This window comes from Quercus robur, chromosome 7 (assembly GCF_932294415.1).
Source record: "Quercus robur chromosome 7, dhQueRobu3.1, whole genome shotgun sequence".
NCBI classification, from domain to species: Eukaryota; Viridiplantae; Streptophyta; class Magnoliopsida; order Fagales; family Fagaceae; genus Quercus; species Quercus robur.
Window position 1 is genome coordinate 7,392,014 of NC_065540.1, and position 18,752 is coordinate 7,410,765.

Below are 18,752 nucleotides of genomic sequence, written 5' to 3' on the forward strand. Positions count from 1 at the left end.
AAATAATATTTTACTTAAAAGAAAACGAAGAAGAAGAAGAAAAAGAAGCTGAAGAAGGAGAGAGGAAGAGCTCGCAAAAACCTGAGCTAACTGGCAACATGAAGGCGAAATGGTGGTGGCAATGTCAACGTGAGCAACAATAAGTTACTGTGGGAGGAGAGAGAGAGTAATTTTTAAGTTTTTAGATTTAAATATGATTTTGTAACTTTTGGTTTTGTTTCGGTCCGGTACAAATATACATTGAAACAATTGAAAGGTTAGGGATCAAATTGAACCAATTGAAAAGTTAGGGATCAAATTGAAATATAGTGTATTGGATAAAGATCAAATATGTAGTTTATCCTTTAAATTATTATTATGGTAATCATATAAATATACATAATTACTATTCACAAGCAAATCTATTTTTTAAACATAAGTCTTTACTTATATAGACAAAAAGAAAGAAATGATTTGAGAGAGTTATCAAAATTGATTAAAAAGTAATATTTTAATAAAATATAGTATAAAATAGATAATGTATTTTTAAAAAGTGATTATTTAAAATAGAAAAAAAAAAAGTAAGTTTTTATTAGCAATCATATAACAACTGAATAAGTGAATAAGAACCCAAACATCCCTTTCACGACTACCATATCTAGCTCCATTTGGGTATTGGGTATTGTTAACTTCACCCAAACCTTTTAGCCAAATGCAATAATTAATTAATCATAAAAGAACCTTCTCAAAAGAAAAAAAAAAATCATAAAAGAAGTACAACTATGCTTGTTTGGGAGCTATTAGTTACTTGCTGGTAGGGATGGTCATACCCATTAGATAATGGATATCCAATCCTACCCGATCCAAACTTTCAATTTCGGCTATTTTATAGGTTTTGGGAGTATTCTTATCATTTTATATGTTTAGGGGGTATTTTGGTAATTTTAAGGTTTTGAGGGTATTTCGGACATTTTTTATGTTTAGAAGGTATTTTGGTAATTTTAAGTTTATGGGGGGGTATTTTGGTCATTTTTAGGTTTTAGGGGGTATTTTAGTATTTTTTTTATTTTTTTTTATTTATGTTTTGGGGGTATTTTGGTCATTTTTTAGGTTTTGAGAGTATTTTGGTCATTTTTAGGTTTTGAGGGTATTTTGGTCATTTTTTAGGTTTCAATGGTCTTTCGGTCATTTTTTAGGTTTATGGGTTATTTTAGTAATTTTTAGCTTTTAGGGGTATTTTGGTCATTTTTTAGGTTTCAAGGGTGTTTTGGTCATTTTTTAGGTTTCGTGAGTGTTTCGATAATTTTTTTTAATGTTTTGAGGGTATTTTGGTAATTTTTAGGTTTCGGGGGTATTTTGGTCATTTTTTAGATTTAGAGGGTATTTTGGTAATTTTAAGTTTATTGGGGGTATTTCGGTTATTTTTAGGTTTCAAGGGGTATTTCGGTAATTTTTTATGTTCTGGGGGTATTTCAGCCATTTTTTAGGTTTAGAGGGCATTTTGGTAATTTTTAGGTTTCGATGGTCTTTCGGTCATTTTTTAGGTTTCGGGGTATTAAGTAATTTTTAGTTTTCGAGGGTACTTTGATCATTTTTTAGGTTTCGGGGGTGTTTTGGTCATTTTTTACGTTTCAGAGATATTTTGGTAATTTTTAGATTTTGGGAGTATTTTGGTCATTTCAGCAATTTTAGAGGATTTTAGGAATATTTTGGTCATTTTCAAGTTTTAGGGGCAATTTGGTAATTTTGATTATTAGGTAATTGGGTAGGTTGAGGTTTACCCATTATAATTTGGTTGAGTTGGGTTTGAGTTAAATCTAATTTGTTAAATGGGTAATAATGGATAAATGAGTAATATCCAAATCCTACCCAAAATATTTGGATAATATCCAAACCCTACCCAATTACCTTTTACCCATTAAAAATGGGGAATTATCTAGAATAATTGGAACAAACCAAGAGCTCAAGCTTATATTCTTTTCTTTTCTTTACTCTTTTTTTTTTTTTTTTTTTTTTTTTTTTTTTTTTTTTTGAGTAATGACAAATTCATTAAGAAGAAACAAAAGGACTTGCAGGAAACCGGCCCATCAACCTTAATAAGGGCCCATAAGTGAAGAGAGAAAGGTGGGGGTTCCCAAGTCGTACAAAAAGAGGCCTAATGGGCCAAATTGTGAGCCAACCCACTTAGGAATCTAACCCCCAAAAAAAAAAAATTCAAGCAAGGCTGAAATTGCTAAAGCTATATGTCTATGGATTATGATATATAAATGGAATTCCCATCCAATCTCAGTTAAGGAAGAGTGTCTCACAATCTTGGCATCCCCTTCAATCTATACGCATTTGAGTAGCCGATATATCAGTTTAGAACCTTTAGGTTTAACTATATACTATGCTATTTTACTTCTTAATTGTTTTTTCCCCTTTCACTTGAGATTTTACTCATACATACATAGTTAACGACGAAAATGGTCCACTACCACTATTTAGCAAAAAAATTAGTAATCATCACTATTTTGAAAATATGTAGGGATTTATCACCTTTTTGAATCTCGAGTTCGTTGTGAAACTCGAGTTCCAAAAACTAGAGTTCTTTGAAAAAATATATTTTGAAAATTTTTTATGGAACTCAAGTACCATGGAAAACTCGATTTCACCAAACTCAAGTCCTCAAAAAGTAGTAGATTCCTATATATTTTTTAAACATTGGTAAATTACAACATAGTTTGCAAAAATGTACTATTTGGCTATTTTCACCCATAGTTAACAATAGTTTAGATTTTTCGATTTCCATAAGATGTGAGGTTTCTTTGTTCTAAGTGCTCGTAAAAGAGATTCAAGATTTGGGCAGTGTTTGGATTCACGTTTTGCAACCACGTTTGGCGTTTACGTTTGGAAAATGCTGGGACCCACGCGTTGTGCTGAGGAAACGCAGGCTGAAATGAAAACGCAACACGCTACGCACCGTTTCATTAATCCAAACACGTGTTTAATACTGTTCATGGACACCAACACCAGGCTCTTGCGCAACGACTCTGATGAACGGTGCGTGTTGAAGCACTGTTCATGGACACCAAGCCTCTCCCTCACTTGCTCAACAACCAAACAAACAATCACCACCACGCCACCACTGCCCTCTGCCGACCAAACCCATCGGAACCAATAACCCAAAATTAAAAAAAAAAAACAAAACAAAACAAAACCCATCAAAGACCCAGTAAACCCATAGCAAAAACAACCAAACAACCCACTACCCACCACGCCACCACCATGCCCACCACGCCACCACTGCCCTTTGCTCACCAAACCCACCGGAACCAAAAACCCAAAATAAAAAAAACAAAACAAAACCCACCAAAAACCCAACAAACCCATAGCAAAAACAACCAAACAACCCACTACCCACCATGCCACCACCACAGCCCACCACGCCAACCCAACCAACCAATCCAAATCCAACCCAAACCCATCAGAATCCAAAATACCAATCCATAGGAATCCAAAATCCAACCCATCCAAACCCAAAAGACAAAAATTAATAGCAAAAAATCAAACAAACCCATTGGAATCCGCCGTGCCCACGCCGTGACCACTTCGTTTTCTTCCACGCCGGGCTCACGCCGATCTCCGCCACGCCGTGACCACTTCGATCTCCGCCACGCCGGGACTACACCGACTCCACCACGCCGTGACCACTCCGAATCCAACCCAACTCCGGTGGCGAGCTTGAACGAGAGAGAGATGTGAGCAAGGGAGTGAGAAGTGAAGTAATAGAGAATCAAAGAAAAAAATAAAGGAAAGGAAGAAAGGAACTCTCTGAAGGCACAAGGGAACGGTGAGGAGTGAATAGAAAAAGGGAAAAAAAAAGAGCTGAACTTTGCCATTTATTTGCTACAGTAATTTCAGCTCTGCTACAGTATCCGCATAAAAAAAATATCATCCACGTTTTTTCACTTATTTGCTACAGTGTTTTCAGTAATAAGTTTTCAGTTTCAGCAAAATAAGTTCTATCCAAATAGACCCTTGGTATAGTACCAGAATTGGTAGTGTGTCTTACCAGAATTGTTATCTTTCAACATTGCAAAACTTGAGAATAAATTTTCTCCAACTAAGGGAGATGATGAAGTGCAAAAAAAAAATTGATTGATTAATAGAATTTCTCTTGAATTATTTTTAATGGTTTAGTCTCACTCCAATCAACCTTAAGTGCTGACTTTTTAGAAGTTTGTTCTCTCTTATTTGGTACTGGCTCTAAATAAATCTAAATACAATGTATCTATTTTCTATTTCTTTATTTTCCAAAATTAGAGGATTATCTATTACACACACTTTTGTATATATAACACACACAAAAGTTGCAATTTACAAGGAAACTCATGACTTTAAATCATGATTTTGAAGTTTTGAAAGCATCATGATTTTCCTTATAAAATGTAGTTGTGTGTATTATTCGTTATCCTCGTATATCGTTTTGGTTTTTGCAGCATCACGCCAGTCTAACAGTTGATCAAAACTCCAGTTAAACCAAAACCAAAATCACTCTTTTTTCTGTCTAATTTTTTTAAACCATGCTTCTGAAAGTGATGGAAGAACTACTTACTAAAATTTAAACCAACATTGTAACCTTTTTTCTCAGAACTTCCTTTTTCAGTTTTTCATTTTCTTTTTAAGAATAAAACGTGTTATATTCATGCTTAAATTCAAAGCTCAAACCCTATATTTAATTCCAACTCCTGGAATTTTGCTAACACTAGGATAAGAGACTGCGATTCGGCCATCAAAGACTAGTACAATTTGAGTGATGAAGAAGATGCCTTAGTTTTTATTTTTTTAGTAATGACCACTAGTCACTTATATGGCAGACATTTTCTTTGATACAGGTGGAGTTCACTAAGTAACTCATCACTTTTGGAACTCCAGAATAGTAAAGAAATCATTGAGATAGAATGGCCGGAAATGTTTGAAACCAGCTGAGTGACCAAGCTGCCTGTATTCTTCTTCAGTCCTATGCTTACCCTTGGTCCTATAGACAGTCATGATAAAGATGTCTCCTTCTAAGAGTGCACGAGTCATATGACTCTCATCAGACTGCTCAGGCAGCACTGGCTCACAAAGAATCAACTTTCCTCCAACTGGAACTGCCTTGTTACAATTCTCCATAATCAACTTGCATTCATCGTCTGTACATATCTCCAAGGTCCACTGCCAAATAATAAGGTCAAACAACATTATAATTCTCAAGATTATAAAAGAAGATTATACTCCAGTAAACAGAGACGTGATTAGAATGAATTTCATGATTACTTATAGGACCCGTTACATGTGAGACAATAGAATAGATACATGTATCAAACACAAAAATTTTCACTTATGGGAGACGTGGCGGCTCCAGAAATTTTTTTCAGGTTACTCTTTAAGAAGCATAAATTATATAATTTAATAAAAATAGAAATTCATATATTAACAACAATAACAATAAAAAAAACACGTAAATACATAAAATTTATAATTGCCTTCTACGAGTTTTCATATTTTGAAATTATTGCATGATAGTCTTATTATCAATGCTACAAGTTACGTCTCTTTCAATGTACACAACTAAGCAATTATTCATCTACTAAATGTAGAATAAATTATGGAGCAAAATTTAATTTTATTGGCATAAAAAAAACTGAGGGTGTTATTTTTTTTTTTGAAGGAAAGACAAATAAAATTTTTTAAATTATTATATATATAAAAAAAAAAAAAAAAAAAAAATTCAGGTCGGGTGTTCCCAGCCTTAAGGTGGCGCCGCCCGTATGGGACCATTAATATGTGAGATTTTCACTTTGGGGGACCATTATATATGAGAGGGAAAGAGTTTTTCAACATACAGACCTTCATGAAGATAGCATCAGCAGCCGGAATAGAGTTGAGCATATTACCACCAACGTGGGTCACGCCTGCCAAAACAAACAATGATCGGCTGTCATATGCCATGTGGAATGGTATTCACACGTTACCATCAAGTAATTTTAGTGGCGGAAAAAGTGACCATCACATGGAATATTCTCCTTTCATAGGGTTAAATAAATAAATAACTTAATGTCACCAAAAAAAAAAAAATTTTTGACACAAAAATTATACAATCAAGAGCAAACTCATAACATGTTACATGAGAACGAGAAACTTTTCACATAAAAAATTATAATTTATGTGATAAATTATAAGTCTGTTTGGATATAACTTATTTTACTGAAAATTAAAAATATTGTAGCAAAATAATTTTTAAATGTATGAAAAATTACTGTTCACTCTTTTTTTATTATTTATATGCGTCATGTACTAGGCGCTTGTCTTAAAAAAAAATAATAATAAAAAAAGAAGCTGAAAATGCACAAACCTTACAAACGTGAACATGAACATACCATCCAAATCAGGCTTATAAGTAATAGTGAATAAGTTATAGGTCTACGTGAAATTAACCTAAAGTCAATCAATCTATCCTGCAAAATAATTATGATAAAAATTATAATTTTTTAGGCCGTATTAAAACTATTCTACTTATATATAATAAAAAAATGATAATTAAAAAAAAAAAAAAAAACAAACAAACAAACAGTGATGGCTGTCATTAGCCATGTGGAATGGTTGTCACCATCACATGGAATATTCTACTTTACCGGATTAAATAAAAAAAAAAATTAGATCCTATTTGGTAGGGTATCTTAAATATATATTTTTAATTTTTAAACAATATTACATGTATTTTTATATACTTTTTCATCCACACGTATTTTTAAAAAATATAAACAACATTACTCAAATTCTTTTACCAAACAGACCTTTAGTATCACAAAAAAAATACATAATATTTTACAAAAAAAATAAATAATTTTTTACGCAAAAATTATACAATCAAGAGCAAACTCCTAACATGAGAACAAGAAACTGAACTAGAAATTCATCACATAAAATATTATAATTTATGTGATAGATTATAAATAATAAAGAATAAGTTATAAGTCAATGTGAAATTAACCAAAAGTCAATCACAGTCAGAACCTATTACGTAAAATAACTATGATAAAAAAATATTTTTTTTCATGTGGTTCTAAAATTATCCTACATATATATTAAAAAAAATTTTGAGTAATTATGGCCCGACATGTTTAGCCGAATTATTTGAGTTTGGTGGCAGCTTTTTGAGTGAAAAGACAAGACGACAAAAAAAACAAAAGGTAAGTTTTTCTTTTATTTTTCTAAACTAATTATTTATTTATTTCTAAACTTTAAACATGAGACAAAAATTACGGTTCGAGTAATATGTTATTCTACATTTTTTTTTTTTTGAAAAGAATATGTTATTCTACTTATATATATATATATATATAAAATTGAGTAATTATGGCCTGACATGTTCAGCCGAATTATTTGAGTTTGGTGGTAGCTTATTTGGTGAAAAGACAGGACGACAAGAAAAAACAAAAGGTGAGTTCTTTTATTTTTCTAAACTAATTATTTATTTATTTCTAAACTTTAAACATGATGCAAAAAGTACTGTTCGAGTAATATGTTTTTTTTTTTATAATAGAGATAATTATATTACGTTGTTAATCTTGCAACTCAAATTTTTTTCTCCTTAAATCTTCAAGCATTTTGTATATAAAAATATGTCAATTCAGGTACAAAATCTTTACATTTTGTATATAAAAATGTGTCAATTTAGATACAAAACCTTTATGGAGTATTTTGTTAATGATAATGATAATGATTTTGGGGGGGTGGCTTTTATTTGATTGGATTTCTACCTCCCCTCTCCCCACTGCCTAGCGCCGAACCATAGGTATAGGAAATACAACGCATAGCTGCTAGTATTGTAAAATGGCAACTCTTCTAAAACTCTTTATCTTAAAAAATAAAAATTAACGTCACATCATGATGAATTAATAAAAGTGAAGTTAAAAATATGAGTAGTGTTAACAGGTAAAAATGTACCGAATTTTCACATCCTCTATCATAGGAATTTGCCTAACCCGGAATCCACCACAATACAAAAACAATACGGTGCGAAAATTTTGATGTGTGTCATTGGTGCTTGTAACAATTTCTTATAATAATTAGGATAAATTGTAAATTACATCCCTAAAATTTAGGGATATTTAGATTTTATACTCTGAAATTTTAGAATTTAAATTTTATACTCCAAATTCTGAAACTTTTGGGTGTAAAATTTAAACACTCCTAAAATTTAGAAGAGAAAATTCAAATTCTGAAATTTCAAGATTATACCAATCCTATTCATTCTCTGGTCTCAACTCTTCTTGGCTTGGGATGCAAACCTTAACTACTTCTCAAATGGGCTTGGAGATTTGTGACGCAATTAGAGCTAGCAAGGGCTATGCATATTTTATAAAATAACTAAAGCTTAAAATGAGAAAAAAATAAATTAAACATGACGTAATGCAATTTGTGAAGAATAAAGTGGAACATTTAGAATGGATAGAGAATTTGCTTTTTTCCATGAGGGTAGCGGTTGTAGAGTTGGACCCTTTCTGATAATATTAATAAAGAAGAAGTACACATTTCATTATATTATTATAATATATGAGATAGGATAATATAATATAGAATAGGTACAAGTTTCTTTCGGTTTAGTTTTTTACCCTTTTTTTCAATTACAATACAAAACAAAATTATTTATTTTCTCATATACTAAAACTTAAAAGAGTTTGATCTTCAATTTAAAATATTATATATATATATATATATATATGTTTATATATATTTAAATCTAATCATCCAAATTAAATAATTATATTACAGTAATAGACTAAAGAAAAAATCATTTAAGATTATGATAAAAATATATAATATTGATTTTTAATATAAATATAGTAAACCATGGAATCAAAAGATATTGATATTGTATATAATAATATTACTTTGATAATTAATAAGCAATATATAGCTTAACTGACACTTCATTATCCCATAATAATTTTTTGGAGAGTGAGGTTGTGAGTTCAAAATTTACTCGGTGCGAAGCTTATCAATAATAAAAAATACTTAACACAATTATCAATTATAATGCCAATAAAATTACTAAATTTTAGTAAAATTGGAGTATGAAGTATGAAGGTATGATATTGAGAAGGGGTTTATCACTTGCTGCATGACACTAACTGCCACATGCAGTTTTCGTGTTGGCGTGTGAGTGTATTCCCTTATCTCATCCCCCTTCCCCTATATGTGTGTGTGTGTTTCTCAAATAAAAAAGTATGATAAAATCATAAAATATAATATGTGATATGTGTTTTATACTTTTAATTACAAAAAAAAAAAAAAAAAGTATCTTTCAAATTATTTTGTTTGTACAGTAGTAAACAAGAATTAAAAAAAAAAAAATACATACATAGGTAAATATATATATATATATATATATATGTATATAAAATGCCTATTTTATGTACTCATTATATATTAATTTCCCATGTTTTGTCATGATCCTAATAGTTATATTTAGGCATGAATATCTGCTAACAATTCCTCTAGTGCAGATTCCCTTTTATTTATTTTCTATTCCCGAACTTTTGCTCATATTTGATATTTCTAACGTCCATTGGGAAAATAAATCAGTCAGAGACAAACCAAAGACCCTTGTCAACTCCTATATATCTCCCCCAGTTAATGTATAAAAGAAAGAAAGTAAAAAATGACGCAGAGCAACTGCATCACTTATCGAGGAGTTAAATTTTTTTTTTTTTTATTTGAGAAGAAATACAAAGAACTTTTATTAACGACGACTGTTCAAATTAGCCTATAAAACAAATTTAATGTTTGGTCATTGGTGACACTTCTTTCATTCAGACTATGTGATAAAAATCAATAATAAATTATTTGAGAAAAAATACAAAGAACTTTTATTAAAGACGACTGTTCGAATTAGCCTATAAAACAGATTCAATGTTTGGTGACACTTCATTGAATGTGATAAAATTCAATAATAAAATATAATGACTTAAATCATATCACTATTTAAAAGAATTTATAATAATATGGCTATCACGTTATGTACGTGTACTTTTAATATTAAATTATATTATATGTAACTTAGCATCACCACCGTCCCCTTGATTTGAATTAATAATTTATATATAATTAAGTGAGTTTCTATAGGGAGTGATAATCTTCCCCGCTATTGACACGGTCGACAGTAGGGCTAGTGGGTTCCCGTTCTTGGGGTGGGAAACAGTAAACTTCTTTCTCTCTTTCTATTGCACTGAAGCGCCTTCAACAAACGGTTATGGGGGACATACTCAACGATTGGAAAAGGTTTTCTCTTCTGGAGGAAGAAACTAATAAGGTTACTTTAGATGAAGAAAATCCCGAGAATAAAGAGGTGATTCTCGCAGCAAAGTTCTTGACTAGAAGAGCACTTAATATTGAGGCGGTTGGAAGAACACTGAAGCCTCTGTTGAAAACCCGAAACGGTTTTGAGATTCGAGATGTTGGCAACCATGTTATACTGTTTGTGTTTGACAATGAAAACGAGGTTGAGAGGATTCTAGCTACTGAACCGTGGACTAGGGCTGTCCAAGGACCAGTCGGAATCGACCCACCCGCCACCGTCGACCGAACCGACTGCTCCGGCGGTCGGCGACGGATTTCATTCTCCAAAACTCGAGATCAACGGGTCGGAGATTGGATCTCCTCCTCTCAAATCTGAGAAACCCGATCCGACCGACGCATCATTTTTCCAGCGAGTTTTGAGATTTTTTTAGGTAGATCTGGCGAGTTTTGAGTTTTCTTTGGGAAGATTTAAGCTAGATCTGGCGAGATTTCGCTAGATCTTGCCGAAAATGGCCAAGATCTCGCTAGATTGGCGAGATCTGGCTGGATTTCTACCGTTTTTCAAAATTTCCTCACCAGATACTGCCGTTTTTCATATTTTCTTGGCCGGATTCTCGCCGTTTTCCAAATAATCAACCCCGACCGAGACCCGACAACTTTCCGGCGAGAACCGTCCGATTCGATCCGATTTTCTGACTGGTCGGCAGCGGGTCTGAAAAATTGGAACCTGACTTAGTCGGGTCGGTTGCGGGTTGGGCACAAACCCGACCCGGACCGACCCGTGGTCACCCCTACCGTGGACATATGACAAACACCTCATACTTCTCGCTCATTATGATGGTACAAGCCCTATCCGAAGTATCAGATTTCACACTGTTAAATACTAGGTTCAACTCCGTGGGCTTTTAGTGAACAGATTAAATGAAAAGACGGCTTATGAGATCGGAAAAAGCTTGGGGGAAGTTTCTAGAGCAGCACAAGCCGGAGAGTTAATTGGTGGTGACTTCCTAAGGGCCCAAGTCGGAGTTAACGTTACTAGACCATTAAACGGAGGACGCAAAGTCCTCCTGGGTAAGGATGGTGAGGTCTGGGTAACCTTTTGGTACGAGAAGATGCCAAACTTTTGTTATTAGTGCAGTTTAGTGTCCCACGACGCGAACGAGTGCAGTGTTTGGCTTTCCAGTAAGGGTTTTCTGTCACTAGACCAGCAGGGGTATGGTGCGTGGCTCTGGGCCGATCCTTTCTCAGTAGGGAAGAAATTGTTCGTTTTTGTCTCAGGCACCGGAGGAGATTTCGGAGGGGATGATGGCCCGGCAAGAAGGAATAGGTGTTCGGAGAGTAGGCAAATAGTCGTAGGAGACACCGCAACCGGTGGTTTCTAGTCCAGGTGACCCAAACCCGTCCTCTGAGTGTCAAAATACAGTAAGCCCGGAAATTCAAGCGCCAAATCATCCAACTTCCCATGTAGGTAATGATGATGTTGGCTTGGGATCTTTTCCTATCGTGGCGCCTGAAAACATGCACACCAAAACAATAACTTTTGAGGACCAACTTCAGGATATTGATATGGACTTACATAAATATGATTCTGATTTTCATACTACTTCTCTAGCTAACCCGGATTTTCAGGGAGATGTGTCTCATAAAGAGTCTAGCATTGCTAAAGTGATCTGTGTAGGTGACAGGTGTGCTCCCTTGAACCATGTTGATACACACGTGCCCATTACCAACCCACATGATCATGATGGGAATCAACCAGGTTTGAGAATTGGAAACGTTTGGCACGTTTGAACTAGACTGTTGAACCAGCCATGCATGCACCAACCCTAGGAAAACGTACTATTGAAGCTAAGGATTTTGAAGAAACTGGACAGGCATCCAAGAGGATGCAGAATTCCGATGGTGACCACTTTATATTGGCGGAGGCTGCTGTGTAGTCCCGCCAGTCCCAATGAGTTGCTTAGCATGGAACTGTCGTGGGCTTGGGAACCCATGTACAGTTCGGGAGCTTGGAGACTTAATCCAGGCTAAAGATCCTTCTGTCGTGTTTTTAGCCAAGACATGGGCAGATGAAGCAAGGCTAAAAGATTTACAGAGAAATTTGGGTTTTGATAATTTACACTTTGTAGATAGAATAAACAGAGGGGGTGGTTTGGCTCTCTTTTGGAAAAGTAGTGTGGACTTGCAAGTTCAAACGTCTTCAAGAAACCATATTGATGCTATTGTTAATAAAGGAGCAGATGGAGCATAGAGATTAACAGGTTTTTATGGGGAACCTGTGACACACAAAAGAATAGAGTTTTGGAATCTCCTTCGCGATCTTAACTCTAGGATGGCACTTCCTTGGCTTTGCTTGGGAGACTTCAATGAAATCACCAGACAGTCGGAGAAATTGGGAGGTAGTACCAGAAGCTAGGCACAGATGCAACTCTTTAGAGATGCTATTGATGAGTGTGGTTTTATGGATCTAGGGTTTACGGGTTCTAAATTTACTTGAAAGAAGAACTTTAATGATGGTCATTCAGTGTGGGAGAGACTGGATCGGGGATTGGCTAATAGAGGGTGGATGCTTAAATTTGCTGGAACTGTAGTCCACCATTTACATTCCTTCACTTCGGATCACTGTCTAGTTTGGATAGTACCATGGGATTTGATTTTTTCGGCTGCAACCAAACCTTTCAGGTTAGAAGAGATGTGGCTAACTAAAAAAGGGTGCTCAGACACTATTCAAGCTGTATGGGTCGAGCTGGATTCTACTGACCCAAGTATTAGAGTTATAAAGAAGATTGAGAAGTGTGGTGTTGAACTGAAGAAGTGGAGTGTGGAGAGTTTTGGCAGCATACGGACAGAACTAGAATTAAAGAAGAAGGAGATTGTGAAAGCTGAGAAGAATGCTATGAGGTCTGGACAAAACTTTCAAGTCAAAGAACTAATGCTTGAACTCAATAATCTCATGGACAAGGAGGCTAGGATATGGCTACAAAGATCAAAAGTTCAATGGATGAAATATGGAGATAGGAATTCGAAGTATTTTCATGCACGGGCTACTCAAAGATTTCGGTGTAACTCCATCCTTTCTTTGAAGAGAGTTGATGGCACTTGGTACCAAAGCCAAGAAGAGGTCGCCGAATCTATTGTGGCTTATTATCAAGAATTATTTACTTCAGCCAATCCTACAAACTTGGAGAATACCACCCAGCATATAAACACCATCATTAATGAAGAGATGAATGCCAAGTTGGTGGCTGATTTTGAAACTTTTGAGGTGCATGATGCAATAAAACAAATGGCTCCCTTAAAAGCTCCTTGTCCGAATGGTATGCCCCCTATCTTCTATCAATCTTATTGGGATTTATTAGGTGGGGATGTCACCTCCTCTGTGCTTCACTTTTTAAATTTTGCATCTTTGCCTGCTAACCTTAATCATACTTTTATTACTCTCATTCCAAAGGTTAAAAATCCGGAATTAGTTTCTGAATTTCGGCTTATTAGCCTTTGTAATGTTTTGTATAAAAATTTTTCAAAGGTTTTAGCAAATAGACTCAAAAAAATCCTACCAAATATTATTACTGAGAATCAGAGTGCTTTCACAAAGAGTCGTCTTATTTCAGATAATATTTTGGTGGCTTTTGAGTCCTTACGTAGCATGCAGAGGCATACTGGAAAGGATGATTATATAGCCATAAAACTGGATATGAGCAAAGCTTATGACAGAGTGGAGTGGGTGTATTTGGAGGCAGTGATGAGGAAAATGGGGTTTGATGAAAAATGGATTCGACTAATGATGACCTGCATTACTATTGTTTTCTATTTCATCCTGATTAATGGGGAACCAAAAGGATTGATCACTCTAGCCCGGGGTATCAGACAGGGGGACCCATTATCTCCTTTTCTGTTCTTGCTGTGTATTGAAGGTTTGAATGCTCTAATTGTACAAGCATCCATCCGTGGAGATATTAAGGGCTTTGCTTTATGTAGAAGTGGACCTAGACTAACACATCTTCTTTTTGCAGATGATAGTCTACTTTTTTGTAGAGCCACAGATCAGGAATGCAGTAATATTTTGGAAATTTTGGAGGTGTATGGGAGCTATTCTGGCCAGCAAATAAATAGAAATAAAACCACCATCTTTTTCAGTAAGCTTACTTCAAAAAAAAAAAAAAAAAAAAAAAGGGAGCATATCAAACAAGTTTTGGGGATTTCGGAGATTAAACAGTATGAGAAATATCTTGGGTTACCATCCTTTGTAAGGAGAAGGAAAAAAGCCAGCTTTGAATTCATTAAGGAAAAGGTTTGGAGGAAGTTATAAGGGTGGGAGGAAAAATTGTTATCTCAGGCTGGGAGAGAGATTCTGATTAAAGCAGTTGTACAAGCTATTCCCACCTATACTATGAGTTGCTTCAAGCTACCCATAGGGCTATGTACTGAATTAGAGAGCCTTATTCGGAAATTTTGGTGGGGGCAACAAGGAGATCAGCAAAAAATTCATTGGGTCAAATGGGAGACACTTGTACAATCCAAGATTGATGGTGGTATGAGCTTTAAAGATTTGGCTCTCTTCAATGACGCCTTGCTAGCCAAACAAGCTTGGCGTCTCCTGCACAATAAAGACTCTCTTTTCCACAAAGTCTTTAAAGGTAAATTCTTCCAAGACTGTTCTTTCATGGAGGCCCCAGAATGTGCTGGTGGTTCATATGCTTGGAGTAGTTTACTTAAGGGAATGGAGGTGTTGTGGAAAGGGGCATGCTAGAGAGTGGGGAATGGAGAATCTATTGATGGCCTACATGAAGCTACAGTAAACTACCTCATTAACCCAATAAATTGAAGCTAGGATAGGAATGTTGTGGTTGGTTTCTTTGCTCCTTTGGAAGCTGAACTCATACTGAAAATCCCCCTTAGCCCCACCAATGTTGAAGACAAACTCATATGGCCCCATGTTCCTAATGGAATGTATGTGGTAAAGTTGGGTTACAGGTTTCTTGTTCAAGAAAAAACTGGTCCACAGCCTTCTCATCAGGTTCAAGCTGATTCTCCAAACATTTGGCGTCGAATATGGGGGCTCTCGGTGCCGAATAAAGTAAAAAATTTCCTATGGAGGGCGTGTAAGGAAGCTTTACCAGTGAAGACCAATTTGATGCGCCAGAAAGTCTTGGCTGAAGATATTTGCTGCCACTGTAATTTGAGAGCAGAGGACGGGTTCCATGCTTTGTGAGACTGTGCTGCACTTTCGGTCATTTGGGAAGCTGACTCGTTATAGCTATTTTGCAGGTCAAAAAAATTCTCAAACTTCTATGAGTTGGCATGTTTTGTGTTGGAGAATGGCACAAACCCGGAGCTTTTTGCAGCTTTGGCATGGACAATCTGGTCTCGGCGCAACCAGCTTAGAACAAGCAACCAACCGTATCCACTCACACAAGTCACATCGGCGGCCAAACAGATGCTCCAAGATTTCAAGCAAGTACAACCAGTTGTTCCTATCCTTCTGCCACAGCCTCAAAGACAACCAGTTAAGTGGGAGCCTCCTCCTTCACCACATCTTAAGATTAATTTTGATGGAGCGGTATTTAAGGACAAGGGAGAAGCTGGAATGGGAATGGTTGTCCATGACTCTCAAGGGAAAGTAAAACCCTCCTTAGTAGAAAAAATTCAGCTCCCATCCTCATCTGATGAAGTGGAAGCATTAGCAGCAGTCCGAGCCATCACACTAGCAATGGACCTCAACCTACCCTCTTTTATTTTCGAGGGAGATTTAGAGGTGGTCATCTCAGTTTTGAGAAAAGAGGAGGAATCCTTTTCTTCTTTTGGCCATTTAATTTCCTCAATTAAGCACTATTTACATTCATGCAATTGTATTTCCTTTTCTCACACACGTAGATCGGGTAACTCAGTAGCTCATTCTTTAGCTAAACTTGCGAGACATATTGATGAGTTCTCTGTGTGGATGGAGAATGTTCCACCATAAGTCAGTGATGTACTTTTAGCCGATTTTGACTGATTTCAGTAATTTAATTCAAATGCAGATTTCTCAAAAAAAAAGTGAGTTTCTATTAAAATAATGACCAAACAAACAAGAGACTTGAAAAGGTCATTTATATTTTAATTAGTGAATTAATGATTAAAAAAAACCATCACTAACAGACTCAATAGATTTCGAATTCTAAATTAATATCCACTTAAAATTCTTAAACTAACTCCACATTAAAAACCCTATAATCCTACCAATTCATTTAGAAATAATTCGATTAAATTTGGACAAAATTTAGCTCCATATCGGTTTTAAGCTATCGGTTTTAAGCTATCTCCTTTAACTCAATATACAGTTATTTATAAAAATATTCATGTGTATTATTTAAATAAATCATACGACTTACTAAAAAAGTCAAGTGACTTAAAACTAGGTATAAATGCTTTTTTCAATCACCACACCTAATAAGATGAAAAAAGATGGTTTTATACTGGAGCTAAACTTTTTCCTTATAAATATTTCATTATCATAATTTTTATATCTATTTAGAACACAATTTTTTTCCATAAAATATTTTACAATTAGTGGATTGTTTGAATGATAAAAAAAAAAAATCAATAGGATCTATGAATGTAAATTGTGTCCAAGACTAAAGTCAACTATTTCAACAATTATGAAATTACTCATATTAAAGCTATTGTTAACATAATAAGAGATTTGAAATTCAATTTCCACTAATACTAAAAAATGATTAGTATTTTAGTCTGATGATAAAAAACACAACTATCAAAAGTGGCCGTCATAGATTAAAACTCAATTAAAAAAAAATGGTTGCTAACATAATGAAGTCCAATCTTTTCATTTTCCAAAAAATAAAAAAAAGATAAGATTTTAAGATTTCAACGTAGAGATAGAGAGAGAGAGAGAGAGGAATTAAAAAAAAAAAGAAAAGAAGAAGCAATTGAATCAATAAAACAAGTGAAGAAAGAGCAAAATCTTACCGGGAATGATGGGTGCTTTGGCAACGACCTCCGGCAAATCAAAGTTGATTCCCTCCTTAACATGAGGATGCTTCTTCAATATCATCCTCAAGCAATCTCCTGCACTCCCACCCACATCAACCAGTGTTGTCACTCCATCAAACCCATCATAGACGTCCAAAAAATCCTTCATGAACGGCACAGATACACCGGACATAGCTTTCACCATCAAACCGTTCATCCCCGGCCTTTTCCCATAGTACGAGTACGGAGGCTCACCGTTGACTTTGACAAATGGCTCCAAAGTGGGGTCCACCACAGTCTCGTGGACCAACGGCCACGCTCTCATCAGCTCGTCCTGATGGTGCTGTAGCACGAACGAAGCATAGGATAATCCCTCGCTGTCCGTAACAAGAGTTTTCCCAACCTCGGTCAGAGAATACTGTCTCTCCGAGGTGTCGGAGTCCGGGGTTTTGCTAAGGTGCTCCGCGAACACACCGTAGCTGGTGAGCATGCGGAGGATGCGCTGGAGATTCTCCGGGTCCCCTTGGTGACCGGAGGGGAGGACACTTGTCAGGATCTGAGAGGCGGTGAGAGGTGAGTTGGACCCGCCTTGCCAGATGGCATCAGCGACGTTGAGACGTACGACGGCGGTTAGGGACATGGGTACGCTGATCATGTTGGCTAGTTCCATTATGGCTATCCTAGCTTGTTTCCGATTCTCTGTGCTCTCCTTCTCCATAATACTACTGTTTTAGTCTCTCTTTCTGGTCTGTGTGTGTGAGAAAGATTGTGACAGTAACAAAGTCCACGATTTCAGTGTCTGGCTTTTATAAGAAAGTAGCTGGAACTAGAAGACGTGGTTCTGTTCTACGTTGCAACCATTTTTACAACTTTTAATCTCATAATTTAAGCTGAAAAGTGAAGGAAAAAAATAATAGATAGGTCATATATTGAAACTTTTTTGACCTATCAAGAACAAACTTTATAAATTAAAACTCGTTCTCGCATTAGTGGGGTATAGGCATGAAAATATGGAATCGGGTGAATACGATGACTATCTATTCAAATCCAATCAGGTGGTCATAACACAAAAAGCTATCTTTTTATGCATTTCTTGATTTATATTTGTGGCCAGAGTTTCTCTTGTTGGTGTGGCAAGAGTTTCTCTTTTTTTTTCTTTTTTTTCTTTTTTATGTAGAACTATCCCATGGAGGTACTAAAACCAAGGATGTCAATACCGTACCGGAGGCCGTACCGGTTTGGCCACCGGTACGATATATTTCGGATACCGGTCAATACCGGTGTACCGTTTCGGGTTTACCGCTATTTTTATATTTATAAATATATATATATATATATATGTATGTATGTGTTTGTGTATATATATATATATATATATATTATAATAAATATAAAAGTTTACCATAAAACATTTTCTCAATTTAGAACTAGTTATTCATGGTTTTAGACTTTAGTATCAATTAAAAGGGAAAAAA

At 35.3% G+C, this 18,752-nt stretch overlaps 1 protein-coding gene across 1 annotated transcript; it reads right to left on the reverse strand.

Annotated features, from left to right (window-relative positions):
• Positions 1-4,775: 4,775 nt before the first annotated feature.
• On the reverse strand, positions 4,776-18,224 carry LOC126691992 (nicotinate N-methyltransferase 1-like). Its single transcript, XM_050387335.1, has 3 exons — positions 17,275-18,224; positions 5,854-5,918; positions 4,776-5,178 (listed from the first exon to the last, which is right to left on the reverse strand). The coding sequence occupies exons 1-3, from the start codon at positions 17,993-17,995 to the stop codon at positions 4,879-4,881; spliced, it is 1,086 nt and encodes a 361-aa protein (XP_050243292.1). The 5' UTR covers positions 17,996-18,224; the 3' UTR covers positions 4,776-4,878.
• Positions 18,225-18,752: the final 528 nt, after the last annotated feature.